The 20106-nt window shown below is 37.3% G+C and overlaps 1 protein-coding gene across 14 annotated transcripts in view; it reads right to left on the minus strand.

Annotated features, from left to right (window-relative positions):
• Nucleotides 1-20106, minus strand: part of EPS8 (EGFR pathway substrate 8, signaling adaptor) — a 131720-nt gene that overhangs the window by 27113 nt on the left and 84501 nt on the right. For all 14 annotated transcript variants that reach the window (XM_071732995.1, XM_071733005.1, XM_071732994.1 and 11 more), the window contains 11 exons: nt 17162-17229; nt 15111-15272; nt 14755-14904; nt 12405-12487; nt 9905-10041; nt 8893-8966; nt 7527-7653; nt 7076-7164; nt 3905-3979; nt 3136-3284; nt 612-795 (listed from right to left, as the gene is read on the minus strand). In XM_071732995.1, coding sequence (XP_071589096.1) covers nt 612-795; nt 3136-3284; nt 3905-3979; nt 7076-7164; nt 7527-7653; nt 8893-8966; nt 9905-10041; nt 12405-12487; nt 14755-14904; nt 15111-15272; nt 17162-17229 — 1298 coding nt within the window. The remainder of the gene's footprint in view (nt 1-611; nt 796-3135; nt 3285-3904; nt 3980-7075; nt 7165-7526; nt 7654-8892; nt 8967-9904; nt 10042-12404; nt 12488-14754; nt 14905-15110; nt 15273-17161; nt 17230-20106) is intronic.

The following is a 20106-nucleotide window of genomic DNA, read 5'->3' on the forward strand; positions in this document are numbered from 1 at the left end:
TCCTTCATGGGCAGGGACACTTCCCACTAAACCAGGTTGCTCAAGGTCCCATCCAGTTTGAAGACTTCCAGGAAGAGGGCAGCCACAGCTTTCTTGGGCAACCCATTCCAGTGTCTCACCACCCTCAAATTAAAGAATTTAATCCTAATGTCTAAGCTAAATCTTCACTCTTCAAGTTTTAAACCTTTCCCCTTGTCCTCTCACTATACACACATGTAAAAATCCCTACTCCAGCTTTCTTATTTGCTCCCTTCAGATATTGGAAGGTTGCTACAAGTTCACCTCGGAGTCTCCTTTTTTCCAGGCTGAAAAAAACCCTATTTCTTTAGCCTGTCTTCATGGGGGAGGTGTTCCAGCCCTCTGATCATTTTAGTGGCTCTCCTCTGGACACGTTCCAGAAGCTTTATGTCCTTCTTCTGCTGCCTATTACAGCTTTGGTGGCTGAACAGGTATTTGGGTTTGTGTAACTTTACTGTAAGTATAAAAAGCTTGCACTGACATGGCAAATGTCAGAGCACTGTTACTCCAACAATGTCATGGAATATTTTTTTATGAAGGAAACTTGGTGTTGCCTTCCTCAAGTTTAGAAAATGCAGTGGCAGGGGACCTACCTCGGTTGACAGTCTTTTCATTTCTTGCTTCCTTTGTTGCTCTGCAACGTTTGCCACTGACTCAGCTAAATGATTGAGTTCTTGCTCCTTTGGAGCTCCCATGAAGTTCAGCAAAGGAGGCTCCCAGCCATTTCGGAAACGCGGGACATATGGTGGAATAAAATGGTCTTTGGGCCAATCCGCTCTGTATGAAAAGGAAATTAGAGATCTATATCGAGGGCCATACAAACATTGGTTTAATAGGCTTCCTAGAAATTAAATACTTTTGAATTTTATTACCACAGAGGAGAGGCTGGGTGTACAGTTATAGGCAAAATTGTGCTAGAACGCAGAATATTGATAGAAAAATAATATCAAGAGCTATGCTCCCTGCTGTACCCTGCAGACAGAAACTGCTCCTTCTGTAAAGACTTGTCAGTGGTAAAAAAAACCAAAACCAAAACAACACAAATCTCTTGTGGCAAAGAATGTGTAATAGGAAAATAAATAACAAAGCAATTTAAGATCTGTTTTAACTGTTAGATGGGAAAGAAACATTGCAATGCTCTATTCATGTTAAAGCAGCAGACAAAAGACTTCTATTAAATAGCCTACTTTATAAGAAAGTCTGAAACAAGGTATGAAGTATGGAAGCTTAGGGTCCTATATACACCTAAAAGAAAAAGTTAAACAAAAGCTTTTACTGACAGAAACAACAACTCTTCATGCTCCAGGATACAAGAACTGCCATAACATTTGCTGTTTATAGTCCAGATGGATCTTTTAAAAATACTCTATTGCTTTTCAGAGCTCCACTAGCATTCTCTGTTATAATACAAAATATTAATGCTTTCACGCTAAAATAATGCTTCCATGCTCTGGCTTCACCCTGCACACTGTCCTGCAATATCATTTACTGTATCTTCACAGTGGACTCAAAAATGGGAATGTACATTACAGTCTTTTAGCAGTCATGCTGACACTGCTCAAAATAAAGAGACAAATGCTGCCAGTCCCACAAGTTGCTGTCAGCAATCACTAGCCTATTAGCAGGCCTGAGCCAGGTCAGTAGCTCTTGAGCTTCATCATTTACTTCTCCTGCTTCATCACACCACAGTGTACCTCTGGATACTGAGACCAATCCAACTATCATTTCTGATCCACACGCGTCACCCAACTATATTCTAAGTGCTTCATTCTACATGGCCCAACACGAGCTACTTCTATTTCCATTATTTTTTTTTTTTCATGATAGATGAAATAAATTACAGTGGTAGTTCCCAAGACAAGGAGACCATTATTTAACCCAGTGACCCATTCTCTCTTTGTGGAGCTCCAATGTTATGAGGTGATTTCCACTGCCAGTCCCACCACAAGCTGCTATGAAGGCAGCAGAGCTTGAAGCAGGTGAAGGCAAGCTAAAGGTGCATCGCTGGGGTAAGCTCTCTGCCAGTCACAAGCTGTAATTCCTCTTTGCAGCTCATTTTGTACTAGCAGGCTGAATAACAGGTGCAAAGGATGAATTTGTATATTTTTAGTGCTGCAGCAGCGTGAGCTCAAGGAGGGGAAAGACCTGTACCTCACTTTCCATAATCTGACAGTGTTTGTCACTCCATGCTCTAGGGATTTTTATGCAGCCTTCCTTACCAGAAAAAGTCAACTAATTTTTAATCAAACAATTAATTAATCAAGGAAACCGACTTGGTAGATGCTTCTGTCCCAATTTGAAATCCAAGAGCAAGGGTGAACAAACACCAAATACAACATGTGTTTTCAGCCCAAGTGATTGCACACTTAATATCAAATGTACTTATTTACCACATATTAGAGATGTAAAATGCACTTTGTTAATTTAACCTTTTTCTTTGGCATGTTCTGTTTAACTAAGTGATTTAAGCCATGGACTTAAACAATATATGCATAAAGTAGCTAATTTTAGCTAACTCTGACCTAAGTCTAACTGAATCGTTTAAGTGCAACATGTAGTGTATGTACATGTAGCATGATCGAGCCAATACAAATTAAAAACTGTACTTTGAAAACTGTATTTTCTTTATAGTTTTATGATGCTTTTGAAGAAGAAGCCATAAAATTTTTAGCTTTTGATAAAAATGGGAAATAAAAATTTGTATTCTGTTTCTTGATATTTTCTCAGTTGTTATTGCAGCTTCTTCAAATCGATTTTTAATAAGGTCCAGATAGCTGGGTTGGAAAAATAATGATGAAAACCAACTGGAAACACGCAAGGGTCATTTTAGAAAACACGAGTAAAAGAGATTATGTCAGGAGGTTGTTGATACCATGGAAAAAACACAAATTTATGTCTTTATTTTCTTCCTCCTTCAGACCTCTAAAATCACACCACTCCCAAATCCCACTGAGACTCAAGTCTTCCTTTCCAAAAACTTCAAAGAATAGTTCTGAAGAGTCCAAGGCCTAACAATTTAATATTGAATTTGGTGGGGGGTGGATTCTCTGGTTAAGATCATGTCAATAAACTTGAGTTTAGAGATAATCTCTAAAATATTCAAAGGATTTTTCTCACCTGGCTTTAGTCCATGTGTCACCCAATGACATCCATAGCTGTCCTTCCTCACTGGTGACAGTGTATCGCAGGAAGTCTATCGTATCTTTTGTTAAGAGGGGGCTGAGTACTGTGCCAGCAAGCTCTGGACCTCCTGTTGTCTGTACCACCTGAATCAAGATATTAAAATAATACAAAAAAACACATAAATTGTCATTAAGGAAGTTACTGTGAATAAAAGTTACCAACAGTTCCGCTAGGAAATATTTATTACTTACGAAAACAATCCCCCAGAAAATTTTGATAAGATAGCAGTGTGTTGTGATATCCTACAGATTAACTAAACCATTTATTGCAGAAGAACTGCTGGTCACCAACAATTTTATATTTAGACCCCCTTTTAGCAATGCTATTTTTGCTCTGCTGATCAAAACCACACATATTTCTAATAAATAGACATATGGCTATGCTTTCAACTCTCCTCCTGAATTATGTAAATTATCTCAACTTTTTATAGTTAATTAAAAATTGTAGTGGCAAGCTGTAACACATAAAGCTAAAGAGGATTTAAATAAATATATTTAATAGATGGGCATATAAACAGAAAATTATATAAATTATTTTATATAAATTATTTTCTAGAGAAAATGTCATCCTGAGATTTTCAAATATTTCTCCTTAGCTGCTGTCCAGGGACACAACATTTCAATCTTCTTATCCTTGAAAGATTACACAGCATATAAATACAAGAATTCTGAACGAAAACACCAAGAAAATGATAAAATCTTACCATATGTAGTGGTGTAAAGAGAAAATGAACCAGTTCAGCTGCACTAGGATTCTGGATATGGAACTTTAATTTGGCCTGAAGGAATGGGAAAATGACACATTTTAAGAAACAGTTATTTCTTATGATCATAAATACTTCAGATAAGAATGGCTATCCCAGTCAGGCCACAGGTCCACCCAAGCCCAGCGTTTTGCTTGTAACATCTGCTAAATGCAAGTGTTCATACATCAAATTGCTTTTAAAGCCATGTATATCTTTAGCACCTGTTGTGTAAAACATGAGATTCCACAACTGAATTATATGCTTTTTAAAGCAACTCCTCTGGAAATCTGCCACCTCCTAGTTTCACTAGTAGTTGCAATTCTTTTCCCAATGAAAACAGAGCAATCCTTTTCTACTTGCTTTTCCCAGGGATGCTCATGATCATTTATAGAATTATTATGTTCTTTCTCTCCTTGGCCTTTTCCATGTGAAAGCAATTCCTTGAAGCATTCTTGTCTTCCCTGTACCTTCTTTAATTTTGCTACACTGGAAACAAAATAAGGCCAGGGAACATAACAGCATATTGATGTTGATTTTCTTTGTTTTCTCCCAAATGGTTCTTAATATTTGCTTGACTGATCACCATTGAACACGGATGATGTTCTCACAGGAGTATGTATTAAATCAATATTTTGTTCTGATTGGTTTTTATATGAGATTTTTCCCCACCTGTCCATGCCCTATCCTGTCTATAAATATTAAATGTCATCTGTCACTTTGTCTGCTATTATGAGATATTTCTACATTTGTCATCTCTATGCTCCCTATTTGCCAGAACACCTGCAAATATGTGGGACAGCAAAGGCCTCTACCAAGAGGCACGTGCAGGACTTCAAAGCTAAATTCACTGCATTTTGAGAAATGCCATTTTAGTCCCATATTTTTTTTTCTATTTTGCCAAACAAGAATCTAAGAACCTACATTCAACCTCACAGTAGCTCAGTTTCCTTAAGAATTTCAGGATGCCTCTTTTTGCCCACCATAAAAATGTTTTTCATTAACATACTGTCCGTTGTCAAGCTTTTCCAAGTAAATATATGCATTTATAAAATCATATACTTTCTCTGATGCATCTTCTTGGATTTCTTCTATTTACTGATCACCCATTGGCCCTGCAGGCTCCAGAAGTTGGAAACACGCCAGAATGTGTTTTTTTAAAGTTACAATGGATTTTATTGCATCTTGCCATCTATTCCTCACACCACTTTTGCTGGCCTCATTCTACTTTTACATTTAACCTTCCAGCATGTGCCTCCAAATGAAGGAGGTGGATGTGTTTTACTTCTGATAACTTCCTATACATTGTTCTTTAGTCATAACAACTAACTTCCATTCCTTCTAAAGCTTTTTTCACAGACAGTGGGCATTTTATAGTAGGTTTGAGCATGGTGTTTTAAAATAGTTTCTATTCTACTGGCAAACATTTTATTCTTCTAGCTATTCCTATTTTTTTTAAATTAGATTCTGCATTTTATACAGTTCTCCATGTATGACATAAAGCACCAAGAACTTAAATTTCAGGCTTCTGTGGCTCCTATAATAATGCAGAAGTAAAGCCCTATTACAGCACAGCTTTTCAAGAGCAACATTAGAAATGAGGTCCTAGATGATGCTGCTAAGCACCAAAATAAGAACTCCTTCTTCTCCTGCATAAAAGACAAAGATTCAAAGATGCATGCATTGCTCTTGGGTGAGAACCTAATTTGATCCAGAACATGGTGAGAAGCAAGAATGGAAGAAAATGAACATCAAAAGCACTGTTACTGAGAAGGATCAGCACATTCTAAGACATCCATTCCCCTAAAATACCAGTCCTCTAAAGTCAGAATGACAGCATTCAGCACAGGGCTAAAACCCCCCCATGCTTATTCTTACCAGTTCTAAATATCTCCTACAGCCCTGCAAAGAGACTTCATTTCCCAAGAACAAGGAAAAAAGCTGATTTGACTCAGCGAATACAAGAATAATTTTCCCCATTGGCACAGATTCCTCTGACACCAGAAGGGACAGTCAACATCTGAAAGTAAAGCCTTTAAAGTGGTTCAAGTCTGCCTTCCTTGCTTGGTATTTGCAGAAGAGGAGATATCAGAAGAAGGTGCTCAAACTAGCATCTCTGCTTGTTGAGAACCTATAAAGTGACTACAGTTCATTGGATAGAACGTTCTGAGGTCAGAAAGGTCCTCTGTAATGGCAAAACAAGCACAGAGAGTTTGATGGGCATAGCTGAATAAAAGTAAAACAAGGCCACAGCTGGTGATGCTGGCAAGCATGGCCATGATCCCCACACATGTTCCCTGGAATTCTTTTACAGTTGAAACTCAAATTTCCCAAGTAAAAAGCTCTAAAGAATTAGGAAAAGCAGAAACACAACAATGCTGAAAACAAAATGTTCATGTAGTCAACGTGTGGAGAACCTGAGGAGCAGCATCCCAAAGCTTAAAGATCAGCTTAGACCAGAGGTGGCCAGCTCTGCTCTTGCCTACGTTCAACCTTAGATGGAGAAGAAAAAGGTGAAAGTCCCAGACCAGTCAAGTATCATCTGAGTGATCTTCCTGTTTTTCAATCAAGGGGGAAAAGAAATACATTGCCAGGTATATCAGCATTCATGAAGAGGATACTTGTGAGTTTGATCCTTTTAAATGGAAACCAAGAGAACACAGTCTCACAATTTTTTGGGTGGCATGACTTCCTCTGCATAACTGGACCAGTAAGGCATTTAAGACCCAAAAGGTTTCTCTACATGAACCAGGAAAATTAGGCAGAAGGCAAAAAACTTGATTTATGTATGCCCAAGGACAAAATGACCTCCAGCTCCTTCAGGTTCATCAAGAATAAAACATCTTCATGCTAGAAGAGCAGGAGCCTCCAAAATATCCAATTTTAAAAATCGCTACAAAGCAAACCCATCACATCATTGATTCTTCCTTCTCCACTTCATCTTTCACCACAATTTTATTTCTTCACTTCATACTAGAGGAATAAAACAGAAAAAACAATGCAGCAGAACCAACAATCTAATTAATTAGTGGTGGTAGGGAACACAAAGATTATATTATAATTAATATCAGCTGTCCCAGGAATAAACTGTTATTGCATGCTTCACGCTACCATATCCTTTCAGTCACTTACCAGAAGATTGAAGCCATGCTTGAATTTTTGGAAGCAGTCAACAAATTCATCTGGAGGTGGAGGTTTTGCACGGAGAGTAAGAACTCCCTCTGGTTAACAAAATAAGATTTTTTTTTTTATATCCATTTATATGGTATATAATGTCTATAGATATTACAAACAGGGTAAACACTAAATACATAATAAATTTACCAACTCACACGATTCTGTAAATATAGAATAATAACAGTGAACATATTCTGCTGTCTCATCTCTAATTGGTCAGTCTCCACTGACTTCAAGCAAATTATTTTCATGGGTTTCCCTCTAAGAAGATACTGCTTAGGATTTTTTGTACTCACAGTGAAAGAAAATGACTACATTTATTAAAAAGCAAAGCAAAAAAGACACATTTGCTTGCTACTTCAATGATCCTTAGAGAAACAGAATTGGGTGCAGTAAGGACTCCTACCTCCAGGTCCTTTCTTCTTACTTTTCTTAGTTTTCTTCCTCTTTGAAAGTTCAGAAAAAGCTTCAGCAGCTTTTTGAAGCTTGGTAACAAAATACTCAATGTCATCCAAAATATGGTTCAGAATTTGCTATGCAAGAAAAGAAAATAAAGTTTCTCTATAGGATCTATAGCAGAAATACTCCATAAATCAAAATGACCACAGCTTTCTTGGAACAAAGTTTATGCTAAATCATTCTATACTTAAGACTAATTATGTTATTAACTTTACATACCTGTGAAGTATTTTAAATCTTAGATTAGGGCAACTGGAAATTTTTTAAATATGAGTGATAAGATTATTATATTCTGATTGTAATTATACATTGTTAGCACATAACATTTTCTCTCACAGAATTCTAGCTAATTGAATGGACAGCATTTTCCTTAATAGTGAAACTTCATAATCTCCTGTAGTACAAAGTATTAAGATATTTGTTGAATGTCAGAATGCCATTTTACAGAGAAGTGGCCTCTGAAGGGTATTGTCAAAGGGGAGGTGGAGGAGGATGAAGGAGCCCTGGAGAAAAACACATGCACACCAATCAGCCAGCCCTAACACAACTTCTTCAAGACCCTCTGATGTTGGTGAGGGAAACAGCAGAGTAGAAAAGTAGAAAGTTACAACTGAAAAATGGGGCAACATATTGCATACATCCTAGGACCTTCCCAGTGTTCTTGCTCATAGGCAAGAAGGGTCTAGGTTAGACATACACATGGTCCCTCCCACCTGTCTTCAGAAATGACCATATGTTTATTTTTCAGATGTTGCATATATATGTCCCACTAAATCAATGGATTTTTTCATCCTTACATAGTTTGCTTGATTTGGTCTACTACATAAAATTACTATTTATATTTCTAGCTCTTCACAGCAGAGAACTTTACATCAACATTCAGCACTTTTAAAGAAAAAGGAAAAAAAAGAAAAAAAGAAGAGGAAAGGAATAGGAAGAAAGGAAAAGGAAGAAAGGAAAAGGAAGAAAGGAAAAGGAAGAAAGGAAAAGGAAGAAAGGAAAAGGAAGAAAGGAAAAGGAAGAAAGGAAAAGGAAGAAAGGAAAAGGAAGAAAGGAAAAGGAAGAAAGGAAAAGGAAGAAAGGAAAAGGAAGAAAGGAAAAGGAAGAAAGGAAAAGGAAGAAAGGAAAAGGAAGAAAGGAAAAGGAAGAAAGGAACTACCGTCTACTCTTTTTTAAGTCCGCCACACAAACATTGGCTGCCTAGAAAGCTTCCCTCCAAAACTGAATTTCCCATATGGAAAAAGTCTTCCCATGAAGTAAAGCTTCAAAATTTCATAGACATTAAGTAATACTGCTCGTAGTTTCTCACTTACAACATCTCTGTCAATTCTGGCAGCCATCATCTCTGCTGTTTCTTCATGATCATGGTATTGTCTATGTTTTTCAACTGCAGAAAAGGGAAGAAAAGAATAAGACATCCATATACACAGAATTAGTAACCAACACTTCCCATTTAGCTTATGTTTTATACCATAGTACTGTAAAAAAAAAAAAAAAAAAAAAAAAAAGTAAAAGGTAACTAGAAAAATGGGATGCCAAGTCTGGCAACATAGAAATGTGAGGTAATGATGCGATAGAACTGGTAGTGCCAAATAACAGTGTGCAGTAAGTGACTTCTATTTGCAAACAACAAGGGTTAACATTTTGAGAGATTATAAATCTTGCATTTTTAAATCACACCAAGCACTGCATTGCATTTGTTAGCAGGTGGGATTTTAGGAAATACATCTTAGAAAAGTTCCACACTGAGACAAAAAGAAAGAGACCTATCTTAGTCACCTAGACCATTATAAAAGTCTACAGTCACCTTCAAATCCATCATTATATTTTCAAAATTTGTCCAAAATATCTAGCCTATGCTCTTCCTTATTACTGAAGCATCATTACATTTCTGGGGTTATGACAGTAGTGGTTACTGTGAACACAGTACTATGTCCACAAAAAAGCCCAAGTTCAAAACAGCAGCTCACAGCCCACCCAGCTAAATGCAAGTAAAAGGAGCTCTGAACCGAAACTCAGAAAATGCATAACTGCAAGTAAGTGACAAGTCAGATTATGGCAGTCAGTTCTTATTCCCCAGACCAGGCAATGGTGGCTTGAGGCAGTTCAGACTAGACTTGGAGAATAATCCTGTCTGCTCCCTGCGAGGACAGAAGAGTGACCTCTATACAAACATTTCCATGTCTGGATTCAATTACTGTCATCTTTATGAAAGCAGTCATCCCAAAGTATTATTTTTTTTTTCACAAGGATCATGCAAACCTACTGCCCAGGACAACTGTTTGTCACCACTCTGCATGGCAGGAGGCTCCCAGGAATACTCACGCTCTCCCTGCTCCGCAGCCCACGCCGACCATGCCGCCACGCGGCTCCTCACATCCACCTGGGTGATGGTCCCCGGTGGCACAGGGGCGGGTGCCCGCGGTGGTGGAGGAATGGCACTGTCAGCTTTGGAGATCATCCTAGAGGAAGGGAAGAAAGCCCAGAAGTGACACTTGAAGGAAAAACATTATATTTTCTAGTGCTTAATCAGAGACGACAAGGAGGTTTTACAAGGACCTCTTCTACTGCTGAACATCGTATGGACTTGCCAAGTAAGCAGTACTCAAGACCACATAGTAAACGTAGTAGGAAACCCACTCCACGGTGGGGTTAGCAAATCTTTGTGTCACCTGGCCAGCCACACAGAAAATCCTCAAGGAGTGCCACAGAACATGATGTCTACAGATCTGCCTGTTAGCACAGGTAAATTCAGTGGCTTGGGTTTTTTTAACCACCATATACAGTTTACTGGCTAGATTTTCATTCTGTGAGAATTTTTTCATTAAAAGTTACTTTTCAGACATCACAAGTTAAGTACCTAGTCCCTAAATTTGACACTGTCAATCACCTGTTTCTTAAAACTCTGCCAACATAACCGATTTAATTTATAGTTTTTTTTCCTTTTTTATTTCAGTGGCCTGTTCATCTGTCTTGATACAAAGGTACCATTCCATCACAGGCTGTACAAATTTTCCCGGCTGCAATTTTCCAGTTCTTAATATGGTTTTAAATACCATAAAGGAAAAGAGCTTTTGAAGTCCTTCTGCAACTTGACACCAACAGACAAAAGGTCCCAGCCACATTCCTGTCACACACACATCCCGTCCCTTCCTTATGCCCTTATTTAAAAGCAAGACCTTCATGTTAAATTCCTCTCTTTACATTCCCATCTCATTCATGGCATATAGCAACACCAGAAGATGTCAGGAGTTATTTGTTCTTTGGACACTGAACAAAATATAATATTTTCCTCACCATTCCCTTTTCCACCAGCCTCCTGTACATTCTTCTCCCCACATTCCACACTTCCACTTGTCAGCAGCCTTGCAGTGATTCAATAATGCAGTGTCAGGGAGGAGGGTCTCTGCTCATGACCCAATTACAACATGTACATGAGTAACCAGCACTAAGCTGTCATGCACTCATGACCTCTTGGCCTCATACCCTTGGAGACTGATATCACAGATTATTTTTCCCACTAGATGCACTGACCTACATTCTTTTCCCAATTAAATCTCATTAGTTTCCCCGCACATCCAATGCATTTCAGTCTTTCTGGATTACTCTTTCTGCTTGGACTTGTTTATTACAGTTCCACAAACAGTAAAGTGTACTTATTTAATTTGAAACTCACAGGTAAACTTAGACACAGTCAATTTTTTTCATTGTTTTTACAGGAGTGTGCATTGCTCTAGGAAAACTTAATGAGATGCACATTTGAATTTTACAGGTAACTAAGATTTTTATAAATTCCTTCATACAATGGTGACATGTGTACTTAATGATTTTTGTCCAGCAAAACCTGCTGTGTCTGGACCACAAAACTAAGTGTTGTTGAGCGGTACTACCAGGACACAGTTACATACTAACTTTTCAACAGACTACTGCCATAACCATTCAGTATCTAATATGTTTGTGCTTTTGTTGTTTTATACTTCTGTTGGCTACCTTTCATTTCTGTATAATCTTCTCAGAACTCAACAGACTCTTTCACATTTTCTCATTGGTAGCGAAACTTTTGCTGCTAGAAAAACAAGGAGTCTTCAGATCGTTAAACAGGCAGGTAGAAAATTATTCAGTCTTCAGCTGCTGTTTTATTTAATATCTTCATTCCAAGCCCTTTTATCAGAATCTTACTTAAAGTTACAGGCCATATCTATCAATGCTTACAAACATCTAAATGACAAGTGTCATGACGATGGGACCAGCCTCTTTTCAGACACGTCCACTGTTAGGGCAAGGGGCAATAATCACAAACTGGAACTCAGGAGGTTCAACCAAAACATAAGGAAGAACTTTGTTACTGTGGAGGTAACAGAGCACCAGAACAGGCTGCCAGAGAGGTTATGAAGTCTGTGTCTCTGGAAACATTCAAAACCTGCTTGGATGGCATCCTGTGCAAACCTACTCTAGGTGAATCTGTTCTAGAAAGGGGGTTGGAATAGATGATCTCCAGAGGTCCCTTCCAACCCCTAACATTCTGTGATTCTGTGATTTAAGTTTTCAATTTAAACTCTGAACTACTTGACCTATATGCAGAACTGGGACATGAAATGCTGTTCTCTGGTATTCAGTACTGATGTCAGCTATTGCCTTCACCAAGGTGGAACTGGGAAAGGTAAAACTGATCATAAGATAATTATTAAAGCAGGGTTCTGCATGTGGTTTTGGAAGGATATTATCAACTAGCCACAAAGAAAAAAAAACAAGAGGCAGAATTTGAGAGCTTCTGAAAGTTGTAACACGATTTGGTGTTCATATATACTGCAAATAAGATTTTTACCTCAGTGTTTCAAGCCTTTTCTTTTGTTTTCCACTCTTGCTGTCACTGATTGCACTTTCAATATCTTCATGAATAAAACTAGCCTAAAAAGACAGAAGCAGAAACCACCAGTTACCAGCTGTATCTTCTCATGCATTTTTTCAGGGTATCTGAAGATGCCAGAATCCCTTATGAAATCTTGCTTATTTAAAAAGTTCTGGGATAAATTATTTTACACATAGACAGGACAAAGTAACACACAGTTCTATTTTCTGGGATTTGGTATTTTTTTCACCATTCCAGTCTCAAGCATTATCATCAGATAAGCATGTCATCTAGATACAAAATCTGTCTGAACAGTTGTAATTATCTCAAGTCAACCATTATGGAACAAACTATTTCTTCCCTCCACATACATAATTCTTGGTTTTTTCAAGCACGTTAGGGGAAAGGCATACTAAAAAAAAGCAAAAAACAAACAAACAAACAAAAAAACAAAAAACCCACCTCTACTATAGATCGCAGCAAAATTACTATAGAATTTACAGAAGCATAAGGGATTAGGAGAGTAAGTTGTAGTGATACAGCTGCCTTTAAGAAATAACAATAGCCTGATTTAATAGTACATGAATTTTTCAGAACATTTCCTAATCTGTAAATTCCTGCCTGTTCATAACTGCAATCTGCCTCCACCAGTGGCCCACAAGTGAAATTTTGATGCATGTCTAAGGCATTATTTTAATAGGTCTTGCACTAAATAGGTCACAGCTTCTTGTAGGATTTAGAATGGTCTGTTACATGTCTCCAGCTGACAAATTAATTTCCTACACAGGTTGTCAAAGCACAAATCTGTCAGTAGCTCACACTGCAAGGTCCACATCTTCTTTAGTACCCTCATCAAATACGAGGAGTATGTAACTTCTGCTGTGACCAGAAGATTTTGTTTAATTTGCAGTCTAAGAGTATTAAAGGACTTCCCAGGCTATAATGAATTCCAGTGTAGAACATGGATGAGGGATAAATTAAGGTTAAAGAATTATTGGAAAAAATTTAAGGGGATTTGAGGAACTTAAGTACATAAGAATTCCATCAATCATAGTCTTGATATGTAACAATTCTTCATGTGGAAAATATTGAATGTCCCAAATATTAATGATTTTGACTAATTTTTAATAACAGAGGTTCCTGTGGTTTGTGCTACTAATCACAATCAGGAAAAAGGCAAGAGAGAAAGAACTAACCTTTCAAAAACAGTAAGCTCTCATGGGTAAAGAACAAAATATATAGAACACAGAGATTCAAACAATGCCCACAGAAGAAAAAGGGAATCCTGGACCTCCAAGTCATCCTTACGTGTGCTGTATTTTCATCTGTACACAGAGGAATGACTTAAAAAGATGAAAGTCTGAAGAAAAGAGACCACCTCTACACTTTGGGAAGCTGGGTCCAACCAAATCTCAACAAAGATCCCTGCATTATTTAATATAGTGCCACCAGAATTTCTCTCAGAATCCCAGTTTCTATTGAAAAAGAAAAATCTTTGCATCTAATCACACAATTAGCCAGTCATCTTCACACCACTCTCACTATATCAATTTCAAAACAGTGGTACAATTTGCTTTAGGACAATTATTTTAACTATCATAAAAGAAATGAAAAATATCTATCCAATTATCAATGGGCATTTAAAGAAATTCCAGTTATTTAGAGTAACTAACAGAAATAAAAAATTTGTAATCCTGGAAACACAGAAGTATTGTAGAACACATTAAAAAAATGTGTTCTTAAAAGAAATATTTTATTCAGGGATGAGCAATCTCTGTCTTTTTTTTTTGCCTTCTTGCAAGTAATGTTTTTTCACTGCAGAAGATGAGAATGCAGAGAACATTTAATTGTTCATTGACAAGAAAAAAAAAAAAAGCAGAAAAATAGGAAAGATTAAGTAAGACTTAGGGCTCAGACGAGTTCTCTGCAGATTGCAAGACAAATTTGAGATAAACTATTTCTCATCGCTTTCTTCAGAACTGTGAACATAACACATACTCCAGAGCTTTACTCACTTGCAAACCTAAATGAGCAGCTACACAGCCCTTGAATCAATTATGGCAGTGATGACAAATTTGCACATGCACTAAAGACTCAGTTTATATACAGGACTACTCTCTTGCAAGACACACTATGCTACATTCACTAGCATACTGCATAACCAGTGTTGATAATAAATGCATGAAACCTAAAGAATATTTATAAGAATAAAGGTATGAAATTATTTTCTCTGAATCAGCCCATTTGATTTTATCCACTGAACTTGCTGATTCAAAAAATTTTCCCTATTCAAGTAAATTATAGCAGAGCTCCATTACTACCTTACCTTAATCTCATCACATTGGAAAAGATGCAAATCAGGCTTGTTTTGGGTTGGTTCTTTACATACTAATGCAAGAATTGAATTATAATTGCATGCATTCATCACAGCTTGGCAATGCTGAATTGTGCTTAAAGGAAAATTCTCCAGTTCATTCTGCCAGAAAAGGGGAAAAAAAAAAAAATCAAATAAAACACCACCTTACTATACAGTGTCCTGATCTCGAAAAAGCTGCACAAGTTAAAAAGCAGAAGTGATAAGCTAATTAAAATACAGAATCTCTTATACATCTTTTTTTCTGCCCATTCCCTTTTCCCCCTCTCTCTCCCTCTGAAAATGAGACTGCCACTCACAGATCTTACCTTTGATTCCAAGTCCACCAAACTGACAGCTTTGTCATCTACTTGAAGAATCATATCTTGAGTCCACACTTTGCCTTTGGCATCCAGCAATTTCAGCTTCCTTATGCCATCATCTACTGTAATCATTGCCTCTTTTCGGTCCAGAACAAAAGTGGTCAAGTGCTAGGGAATGGGATAAACATTAAAAAAAAAAAAAAAATTAATTTTCCCTATTGGTAGGGCAGTGTCAATATTCAAATTGCCAGGAAATAACAAAATAAATTATTAATGAATGCAAGTGCCCTTACATATGACAGATCCTCTCAATAAGCTGTGAGTTTGTTTAGTCTATAATGCTATTTAAATTCAACTGATTTTTGTAGCTCTCTGTTTCTCATCTTCTGTCATTTCCTCTCTAATGTAAGTGGTTAGGCTTGAAGGAATATCCTGAAATCTTTCAGGTACCACAGCTAGAATTAAACCTCAACTATTTAATTAGCTTGCTTGAGGAGTGAAAACCTGTCTCTCTTGGCAAGTTTGAATCTAGGAAGCGTCAGCAGAAGCTTCCCACAAACACCCTGCCAACATATCTCCATCACCACCCTGACCTGGAGTGTCCTCCTCTCTACCAGAGCTGCCAGCTAACACATTAATGCAACCATGATGAGTTTGCATCTGACTGGGATACCTTATGGACAGGTTAGTTGCTTCTTCTATGCAGGTCACGATAGAAGTGTAGTATACTAAATACTTTAGCTCACCATCAGCTTAGATCATTTTTCAGATTCAATTAATGGTCTAGAAATTAAATACCATCTCACTGAAATTATCTCAGCTAGTTTCCCTCTCATGGTTTGATGTTTTCTCCTCCAACATGCCAACCATGCAAGACCACACATAAAATTATTTCGTTTTACCCAGGCATAATAAATCCAGCTCCTCATTCTTATTTGAAGACCTAGTTACACTCACTCAAGATGAAACAATTTTGAAACAATATATGCTTGTACATCTATCTTCTAAATAACTTTTAAAAACCAAGAGAATAAGGAATCAAATGTATTTATTATTATTATATGATAAAAGCACCTGGTTATGATACACAAGAGAGTAAATACAAACTGCAAATAATAAAAGTATTTAAAAGAAAATGAAACAAACTCTCTACTGCCTGCTCACACAGGAATGCTTAGACAAGTACTAATTAATACAGACAATTAGGAGCAACACAAGTATTCATTTACAAGCTGATCAGACGATAGAAGCACTTCAGACTAGGAGTATTCTGCACACAATTTACAGCTGCTTTAAAACCCAGCAAAAAGGAGGTGAGAATATATGGTATTTGCAAGACTTAACCCACAACAGAGCGAGAAAGTTTGTGCCAAAGTCACACTACAGAATAAGGCATTGCATGCAAAAGAGTTTAACAGGCTACATATAGGCACTCAGGGTTACTTTGCTGAATATTTTAAATATATCTTCTACTCCTGGACAAAATATGACAGCACCATGCAGCAATTCTGCAAAGTGGCTCAAGACAAGAAATAACATACTTCGCGCTTCACAATGGGGAAGAATCTCTGTAAGCAGAATATATTTAATTACTACATAGTAGACTAACTGGGGCTTTTAGAGTTTAATGTTCACATCTTTTTCTGAACATTACTGTCTCTGTTGATAGTAACTGGTTGAAGTATTATTTTAAATATTATCCATGTGCCTGACCAACAGCACAGGGTTTTTCAGCTCTGTCTCATCCATGCAAAAAGGCAAGTTCAGAGACAGGGCAGTATAACACATGGAATTGATACCCCATTGAGAAGTCCTGTCCATTTGCCAAACTACACACAACTTTGCTTACATTCTACTACATCAAAATTTCAGCTCATTATGGCAAAGCAATAGAATCCGAGATATTTCAGCGTAATCTATTCTGAAGTGACCTCAGGCTGGCATGGTATTTTAGAAGATGTATGTGCCTTCAAGCATATGTATCCTCAAAAGTCATGCAGCCAAAAATAATTGCATGTAACAGAAAGCTATAATTGGTATATCACTCCTTGTCTCACCTCTACATGATACTGCGAAGTTTCGGATATACTGCTGGCACTGTCTCGTGCATAATTCTTTCTTTGTTCTAGAAATGGGAGTAAAAGAAAAAAAAAATATTCATTCAACTTCTTATCACGCTGTTTTGAATTACTTCTCAGAGACACTTAAGCCTATTTGTATACACGAAAGCAGAAGATGAGCTGGTGATAATTTCTGTATTTTGAGAGAAAAAGCCTTCACCCCCTGAGTTCCAGCACAAGGACCATACTTACGTCAATGATGTTAAGAGAGAGGCAGTGGGTGCAAACAAAAGCCAGTTATCTCATCATAGTGAGTCAGGACACCAGAAGGGAGCAGTGCTCTGACTGAAAATACTTCCTTGGGAAGCCTGACAATTAAAATCACCTTGGTAGCAATAGATCAACCAGCATCAGGCTTACTAAATTTGTATGGATGCATTTGAAAGCACAAGTATTTTCTTATATACAGGTTAAATCCAAAACAAAACCACACACAAAGCACACTCGACTCAACCTTTGTTTCTTCCTGAAGTCTTCAGTTTGATGAATCACTGTTGTGGAAATATGCACGGAAAGGTGTAAAAAAACCCAAACAAACCACACCAAAAATCACTAAACAGAAATATTTTTCATCTGAGCAAAACCCAATGCTGCAAAATCAGAAACACTGTTTGACTTTTACTCCATACAGTAGATGAATAATATCAAACCAGAAGAGGAGGGAAGGGAAAATGGAATGAGAAGACAGGATACAAACCCACACCACAGAATAATTAATTCAGATGAATACTGAAGAAAACATTTTAAATTGAGTGGGAAAAAATTGAATGCGTATCATGGAGGGTTTTTCTCTTTATTTTTGCAATATTCATGTATGTGCCCTCTCTAGAACACCAGGAGCTTTTTCCAGGATAAAAGTCACTAGGAGACCTGGCCAAGAGTAATTCAAGAGGACCCTACAAGCAGGTAATCCTTGTCTCTCTATTTCGTTAAGTAACTTGATTTCAGATTTTTAAGTAAAACAGGAGGTTTTAATTTTGTTCAGAAGAAAGCACCTGATGTATGCAGAAAACACACCAATTTTATTATACTCTGAGTACTTGAGGAGAAAATAAGTGTGTGATTCTGCTGACAGGAAATATAAGTCACTTTTTGCAGAATAAAAAAGTGGTAACTACTACCATAAACATAGGGAGATCTGCAGTGAGGACACCACAGAAATATACCAGTTAAAGGCTCTTCTGTGACCAAGGTTCCTTCTGACAGGAATTTCAGGTGCTGACAGACACAGGAGTGCCCTCATTTTTATGTGTCACTTGTAGAAGAATTTGTCACCTTTTACAGTTCTGCCCCTTTATATTACCAGTTCCCATTAACTTTCATGAAAGACCATGTGGCTTTTGAAATCCCTCTTTGGCTTGAAACCTCCTCCCATGATAAGAAACATTGCTCATGCAACAGAGCCATCCTGCTACTGCAGAGCAGCTACTCAAATGGCTTTAGCAAGAGAAGCGGGCAGTGCAATCAGCCAAAATCAAGAACACCATGGATTATCAGAATTTTCAAATAGGTGTGTGAATACTCTAAAACATATGTCTTAAATCAATCATCCATTATTTGGAAATCCCAGAGCAGAGGAACTCCACTGATTCCAACTTTAACCACCATTTCTGCTTTTGCAGCATGTTACTTGAAGTATCTCTTTTGGTTGATTTTCTTTTTAACCATGATAGACAGACACACACATGCACACACCCCAACAAAATATTCAGTAAAGCTGTAGTGTTTGACTTGCTACCTTTCTTTTTTTGTTTGGATGATGATCTGAAGAAGTATAGTCCATCTGTTCCTAACAAAACAAGGGAATTAAAAAATACTATCTAGTTTAATCCCATAGAATTATTTGCATCTCCAAGGGGATCAGCTGACAGCCTTCTATTATGGACTGTAAATGATCGATGCTGTCTAGTAAGAAGAAATAATGCTTTTTTTTAAAAAAAAACACTTGCAATTAAAAATGCATCAAATATTAGCTTTGACTGTCACCAATTTATTCTAAGTGAACAAAATATTATTTTTTAAACGATATCAGATTAAACCAAGGTAAGAAATTTTCATTCACTGTAAGGTTTGTCCTGCAAACAGTCACAGTTAAGAATTGTTTTAAATAAACACAGAACATGTGGACAACCCAAAAGAATTAAGAAGAGAGTAACTTTTGCAAGAGATTCCTTGCTCCGCTACACATAAATTTTATTCTGTGTTATGACAGGATATCCAAAACCATTCCTAGCACTGATTTACACATCCTCTTCTACAGAGCACCTCTAACACTCACAATAGACGTGATGGCAAGGCTGTCAACACACGATGCCATGGTGAGAACAATAGTGTTTATATAAGAAATAGAACTTTCTGAATGCTAATAAAATCTGTGGTTGCCTGGACTTGAAAGCCAAGGAAAGTCCCTCAAATTCTCTGCTCTTAATTAGAACAGAATAGTAACAAAAACTCCAGTAACATTTTGTATTAGCAAAGGTCAATCTGTGTTTTTGCTGCTAAACAAGAAGTATGGTCATCACAGCAACTGACACTCCATATACTGAATTCAGTAACAATTCCTATTTATCTAATTATTTCTTTAATGAGGATAGAATGATTATTTGAACCCAAGCTGTAGAGTAGAGCAGAGCAGAGCAGAGCAGAGCAGAATAGAATATTTCAGTTAGAAGGGACATAAAACAATCATTTAGCCCAACTGCCTGACAATTTCTCCTTTTACCAATATTTAAGGCCTATTATTAAGGGCATTTTCCAAATGACTCTTGGGCACTGAAAGGCATGTGGCATCAACCAGCACTTTTTGTTACCTTATAGGCCCGTCTAGCCAAAAAAAACCCCCAAAAACCCACCAAAACAAAACAAGCAACCCAAACATGTCA

This window comes from Heliangelus exortis, chromosome 1, assembly GCF_036169615.1.
Source record: "Heliangelus exortis chromosome 1, bHelExo1.hap1, whole genome shotgun sequence".
Taxonomy (NCBI): domain Eukaryota; kingdom Metazoa; phylum Chordata; class Aves; order Apodiformes; family Trochilidae; genus Heliangelus; species Heliangelus exortis.